The 7,143-nt window shown below is 47.4% G+C and overlaps 1 protein-coding gene across 1 annotated transcript; it reads left to right on the forward strand.

The window, feature by feature from the left end:
• Positions 1-259: 259 nt before the first annotated feature.
• LOC134286730 (uncharacterized) lies at positions 260-6,755 on the forward strand. Its single transcript, XM_062848395.1, has 2 exons — positions 260-2,785; positions 3,942-6,755. Exons 1-2 carry the CDS (start codon positions 260-262, stop codon positions 6,753-6,755), a joined length of 5,340 nt encoding a protein of 1,779 aa, XP_062704379.1.
• The last annotated feature ends 388 nt before the right edge of the window (positions 6,756-7,143 follow it).

Consider the following 7,143-nt stretch of genomic DNA (forward strand, 5'->3'; position numbering starts at 1 on the left):
ACATTTGTGTGCGTGTAGTTGGCCCCAGCGGTGAATGGAATTGAAAGGTGCATTAGGGGAAGGCAGTGTCGCCATGCCAGCTGTGCGTGACTCGTGATCGGTGTTCTTCGCATCGAGTGACTTGCACAACGGTGTGCGTGTATTAGTGCCCCAGCGGCATGTAAAAGTGGCCAAGCCACGAAGAAGCAAAAATTGACTAGTGATAGTGACGGGCTGGCCTCACCGTGTGAGCAGCAAACGTAAACAAAAGTGTGAGTGCATGTCGGAGTCTGAGACACCGCGAGTGGTGGTTCCAATACCACGAAGAAATATATTGAGTGCTTTGACGGGTGACGACGACAGGAACCAAGTTCCGACGATTGCCCAGCAAAAAATAGCGAAGCAAGCTGCAGAGCAACGAAGAATTATGGAGCAGAAATTGGAGCCGTTGAGTGATCGGCGTAATTTGCTGATCGAGAAGCTGCTCCGGATCAACGAAAGTGTGAAGCAGGACGACGTCAACATTCACCTTCTACGGCTGCATCTGGACACGCTACGTAGGTGTTCGGATGAATATGAGAAAATACACTCCGAAATGTCTGTGATCATTCCGAAGGAGAATCGCGAGGAGCATCGGCAGGAGTATGTGAAGTTTGAACGAATGCACGACCAACTGTACGTTGTTGTGCAGACGAAGATAGCAAAGTTCGGAGAAGCAGAAGCGAAACCGCCTAGCGCGGTGGTCCCGGCCGTCCCGCAGCCGGTGTATGTTCAAGCTCCGCCACAACTACACGCCCCGTTCCCTCGGTTCAATGGGGATCCTGTGAATTGGTACAGCTTCAAAAGCCTGTTCCAAAGCATAATGAGTAAGTACCCACAGGAAACGCCAGCGATGAAAATTTTGCATCTGCGAAATTCATTGGATGGTGATGCAAAAGACAAAATTGATCAGGAGGTCATCAATAGTAATGACTACAGCCTGGCTTGGAACATACTGGAGAACGCATACGAAGATAAGCGTTTGATTATGGATACGCATATTGATGCTATCCTCGACATCCCCAAGGTAACCAAGGACAACCGAGGTAAGTCAATCACAAAGCTTGTTGATATCTGCACCAAACATACGGAAGCGCTCAGTAGCCATGGATTCAAGGTCGAGGGATTGGCTGAGCTGCTTCTAGTCAATGTTTTGTACAAGAAGTTGGACAGGGAAACCCAAGAGCAATGGGAATTGGAGCTAGGGGCAGGAGACTTACCCGTGTTTAGCGAGTTTATGGATTTTCTCCGGGAACGGGGACGTGTTCTGGTGCGGACCAGTCACTCGCAACACCAAGGGCCTCAGCAGGGAGCAGTTCAGTCCCAGTCCAAGCAACGGCAACCGTTCAGTCAGCGCCCTACTTCGCAGAATGCCTCAAAGTCTTTCGTCCAAACTACCAAGGAAAGCTGTCCCTGTTGCAAATCCGATCATTCTATCTACCGATGTCCTAAGTTTCAAAACCAGTCCACCTCGGAGCGGAAGTCTGTAGTAACCAAATCAAATTTGTGCTACAATTGCTTGAAGGGTAATCACCGTGTTCTCGATTGTCCTTCGGATCATGTCTGCAAGGTTCAGGGTTGTGGCCGTAAACACCATAGCTTACTACATCCTAGCAACAATACGGATGGTTCCACTGCTACGAAATCGACGAAGGTTGCAGATCCTAAGACAAATCACCAGCAGACAGTCCCGGACCGCGGCCAGCCTGAAGACACCATTGTTCCAGATGCACCGAGCGCGAATACATTGTGTGGTCACACCGTGGCAGTCAAGCGGCACGTATTGCTTTCTACAGCGGAAGTTTTTGTGACGGGATATGGAGGCAGTACCATTAAATCTCGAGCCTTGCTGGATTCCGGTTCAGACAGCCACATTATCACGGAAAGGTTGGCCAGTCAGCTGAAACTCAAGTTAGAACGAATCGATCTCCCAATCAACGGTCTGAATGACATTCAAACCAACGTGAACCATCTGGTGTCTACTACGATCCGCTCTCGCTTCGGTACAAAATCACGATACGATTTGGATTTTTTGGTTGTTCCCCGAGTCACGTCCAACATACCAGCGGTTGAAATAGATGTTTCCTCTTTGTCGCTCCCATCCACTCTGCCGTTAGCCGACTCTTCGTTCCACACTCCAGGAGAAATCGACCTGATACTCGGAAACGAAATATTCTTTGACCTCGTCAAAGGCGGTCGAGTAAAGCTTGGAAATAGCTCTGCGGTACTGGTGGAAACCGAACTAGGATGGGTAGTAGCAGGTTCAGTTCACACTCGAAATCCCAAACAGTTCTCTCGTGTGTGCCAATTCAATCGCTTTGAGGAAGAGCTTAACCGAACACTGACGAAGTTTTGGGAAGTTGAGTCCGTTCCATCAGAGGGCATGCTTACTAAAACGGAAACTGACGTGGAGGAACACTTCAACCAGACCCATAACCGGGACGAGCAGGGCCGTTATCAAGTACGGCTCCCCTTCAACGAACTCAAGGATAGGCTTGGTGATTCGTACGAACTTGCCAAGAAACGCTTCGATCGACTGAAGGTTGCACTAGATAGGAACCCAGACAAGCGCGAGCAGTATGAGCAATTCATGGCTGAATATGAACAACTAGGACACATGAAGGAGGTGAAAAGTGTGGATGAGAAAGGATACTATATTCCACATCACGCGGTCTACAAAGCGACTAGTTCCACTACGAAAACTCGTGTCGTTTTTGACGCGTCAGCAAAAACCACTTCAGGTGTTTCGCTGAACGATACTATCTCAGTAGGTCCTACCGTACAGAGTGATCTGCTGACGATAATTTTGCGCTTTTGTACACACACGAAAAAAAATTTCCATATTGAATGTATAAGAAAATGTTATACATTTTTGCCATTTCGTTTTCCTCATAAATCTCATCTGTAAGTGTATTATGAAGCATAACATTCAACTAATAAAATCTATAATTCTAGCTTATGAGTGTTATTTAGTATTTTTAATAACTTGTATTAGAAGTGTTATAGTACGTATGCGTTGAACCTAATGAATTTTATTGCCGTATATTTTGGTTATGGAAACTTAATAATTTAATTTCATGGTGGAAAAAAACGAAAACAGATTTTGAAACACTCGAAATAATTTTATTCTCTCATTTAAATTGCCGTTACAACGTTAACTTAGCAAACGAACATGAATCGGTTCTACGACCCTCCTAAAGCTGCTTCGTGCTGGAGGAATCTTCCCCCATAGAATTCCACTGCGCTTGCTTCCACAGCAGTTGCCTTCCACCGGATCCCAGAGCGACGCAGTTGGTGATCCCTTTCAACTCTCCGGCGTACATTCATGTTCAGCTCAAGGCTGGTTCGCTCTCGAGTAGGCAACAACGATGACGATCTTCCTCTAGTTGCCAGTGGACCTTTATTTTCCCAGGCCAAGGAACTCGAAAGCGCCGGAATGAGTATTGCGATGGTAGGGAACTTTATTGGGGCCGTTTTCCTGTCGAAGAGAAAAGTTGTGTTAGCGTATAGAAATAAAGAAAATTAATGTATGATACCTACCGTGACCTTTAAGCACTTCCTTTTTGTGCAATTTACTCTGCCATTCGATTAGTTTTCCCTGAGTTTTAAAAGAAACAGAGGAAAGCACACTTTTCAGCGAAGCGATGATAACAATGGCTTCCTCCGTTGAATTTACGGCGACAACGTTTGTTTGTATTGGAGTAAATGTTCAAAGCACGATCTTATATTATGTATTAGTTAAAACTTATACATTTTCACCATAACACAAAACTTATGCAGGGTATAAGAAAATGATATAGCTTTCATTATGTTTCCAAATAAACATAATTAATTGATGTTATGAAATCAATTACGGTGTAACTAATGAAAAATATCAATTAAACCTTATATATTAAATCATTAAATTTCTTTTCGTGCACGAGGTGGTTTTGACGGCGGACATCCCCAAGATGTACCGCCAAATTCGAATGTATCCAGAAGACTGTCGCTTTCAAAGGATTCTGTGGAGGAACGCCAACGGAGAAGAACGAACGTTCGAGCTTCAAACGGTGACGTATGGGGTAGCAAGTTCACCTCATCACGCTACTCGGGCACTCATGCAGCTAACAAGGGACGAAGGACAGGAATTTCCCCTGGCTGCGAACGTAATAGAGAAAGACAGCTACATCGATGACTTCCTGACCGGAGGAGAGTCCGTCGAAACTGTCATCACCGTATATCATCAATTGTCAGCGTTGTTAGCGAAGGGTGGATTCGGAGTCCACAAATTTTGCTCGAACAGCCCCGACGTACTGAACGTGATTCCGGAACATCTACACGAGAAACAAGTCAACTTCGAGGAAGGTGGCGTAAACGATACTATCAAGGCATTGGGGCTCATCTGGAACCCAACAGATGACTATTTCGGCTTTCACGTGAATCGATCGGAAAACAGGATTTCCACTACAAAGCGAACCGTGTTGTCGGACATTGGACGTTTGTTCGACCCTCTCGGGTTTCTTGGCCCAATCATGACCACGGCCAAGTTGCTCATGCAAGATGTATGGCGTATCGGATTAGACTGGGATGAAGCACTACCGGACGAATTACTGCAGAGTTGGAGAAGTTTCCAGGAACAGCTGCCGTCTGTCAACCAGATTAGGAAGCGGCGGCTTGTGATACCAGCAGGATCAAGAAGAGTCGAGTTGCATGGCTTCTCAGACGCTTCAATGCGGGCGTACGGAGCGGTACTGTATATTAGGTCTATCGCCGAAGATGGATCGGTCAACGTCGACCTCGTCGCAAGCAAATCACGAGTGGCGCCGTTGAAGTCTTTAACAATCCCGAGATTGGAACTCTGTGGTGCACGGCTACTTGCGGAGCTGACAGGAAAGGTGGTATCGGCGATGAATATGCAGTTCGACGAAGTGAAGCTATGGTGTGATTCTCAGATTGTCCTATGCTGGCTCAAGAAATCACCGGCAGCATTGAACGTGTTTGTCGCAAACCGTGTCGCAGCTATTTTGGAATCAACGAATATCCACCAGTGGCAGTATGTTCGGTCGGAATGCAACCCGGCTGACGTTATATCCAGGGGCGAGTATCCGGAGAATTTGCTGCAGAACAAGCTCTGGTGGACCGGATCACCATTATTGTGGCAACCGTATGTGAAGGCAACCGCTCCTGAACCTTTGGACGAGTCAGCGATACCGGAACTGAAACAAGCAAAGGTTCTGACGACTACCAGTGCTAAACCTAACGACCAGTTCAACAGGATGAGTCACTACCGCAAGCTGCTACGAGCTTGGGTGTATGTCCGGCGATTCTTAACTCCAAGACGCACACACCCGCTGAGCACACCAATCACAGCAGATGAAGTGTTCGTTGCAGAAAGTGCGGTTATACGTATGCTACAGGAGGAAGTGTTTGGCGATCTTCTGCGCACTCTTCAGCACACGCCGGTCAAGCGCCACAATCTCAGCAACCTTGCACCGTTTGTGGCAGAAGATGGACTGATTCGAGTTGGAGGTCGCCTCAAATATTCTGCCATCCCTTACGATGGAAAACATCAGGTGCTCCAGCCAGAGAAGCACCACCTGACAGTTATCCTCCAAAGAAGACTCCACGAAGATCACTCCCACGTTGGCCCCAACGGTTTGTTGGCCATCGTACGTGAACGGTATTGGCCACTGCGCGCGAAAACAGCAATCAAGAAGATCATTGCATCATGCCAACTATGTGCTAAGCATCGTCCTGTCCTCGGCAGTCAACTAATGGGAAATCTTCCAGAACCACGCGTGAATCCGGCGCCTGTGTTTTCCAAGGTAGGTGTTGACTACGCGGGACCCTTCCAGCTGAGATTGAGCCTTAGAAGTCCAAAGACATACAAGGCATACGTACTGGTGTTCATCTGTATGGCAGTCAAGGCAATTCACATGGAGTTGGTGTCAAGCTTGACAACTGAACATTTCATCGCTGCTCTACATCGTTTTGCCAGCCGTCGTGGATTGCCTAGTGACGTGTTTTCGGACAATGGGACGTCATTCGTGGGAGCGAACCACGAATTAGCAGCTCTACGAGAACTTTTCGAGGAAGAACAGCATCGGCGGAAGCTGGCGGAGTTTTGTTCGTCCAAGGGCATACGTTGGCACTTCATTCCCCCACGAAGCCCACACTTCGGGGGAGTGTGGGAAGCAGGTGTAAAATCCATGAAGTTCCACTTCAAACGAGTCATCGGTGAAACACGCTTAACATATGAGGAAATGACCACGTTTTTGGCACAAACGGAGGCAATATTAAACTCTCGTCCCTTGTGCCCACTTTCGGATGACCCGAACGATACTACGATACTAACGCCATCTCATTTCCTCATCGGTCGGTCGGCGGTTGCACTCCCGGAGCCTTCGTACACCGACGAGAAGGTAGGAAGACTCAGCAGATACGAGCACCTTCAGCAGATGATGCAGCACTTGTGGGGAAGATGGTCATCCGAGTATCTTCACCACCTTCAGACAAGGCAGAAGTGGCACACTGGGGACGTCAAACACTTCAAGGTTGGTGCCCTAGTGCTGTTACTTGATGAGAATCTACCACCTCAACAGTGGCGTCGCGGTCGTATCATTGCGACACATCCAGGAGGAGATGGAGCAATACGAGTGGTCACCGTCAAGACTACATCTGGCGAGTTCAAACGGTCGGTGACAAAGATCGCAGTGCTGCCTTCGGTTGAGTCTGCTGACTCAACGGGGGGTGAATGAACGATTAGTTTTCTTTTGAATATTCGATGTTAAACTGTAAAGAAAAACACTTGAATTTGAAAATGAGATTTACCTCGGTGTAATTATATTTGATTGAAGTTTGGCCGTCTTGGCACCACTGTATCAAAGAGAGAGTTAGTTAATAAAGAAACATTGTACACGACGGTCATGTTTCATTTGCGGTCCGAAGTATAAACTCCATTCCTAACGCGTTTTGAGCTATCGTTGGACAACGGCTTTCCTGGGAAGCTGACTAGACTGATTAAAGCAACGATGGACGGTGTGCAAAACTGCGTAAGGGTTTCGGGTGAACTATCCAGTTCATTCGAATCTCGCCGGGGACTGCGAAAAGGTGACGGACCCTCATGCCTACTCTTCAACATCGCTC

The sequence above is a fragment of the Aedes albopictus genome, chromosome 2, assembly GCF_035046485.1.
Source record: "Aedes albopictus strain Foshan chromosome 2, AalbF5, whole genome shotgun sequence".
Taxonomy (NCBI): Eukaryota; Metazoa; Arthropoda; class Insecta; order Diptera; family Culicidae; genus Aedes; species Aedes albopictus.

What these genes read in the sequence shown, in the direction of transcription:
- LOC134286730 (XM_062848395.1), top strand. Translation starts at nt 260, where the DNA reads ATGTCGGAGTCTGAGACACCGCGAGTGGTGGTTCCAATACCACGAAGA. An exon ending in CGCTGAACGATACTATCTCA is followed by an intron (nt 2,786 to 3,941) that starts GTAGGTCCTACC and finishes TTCGTGCACGAG; the next exon opens with GTGGTTTTGACGGCGGACAT.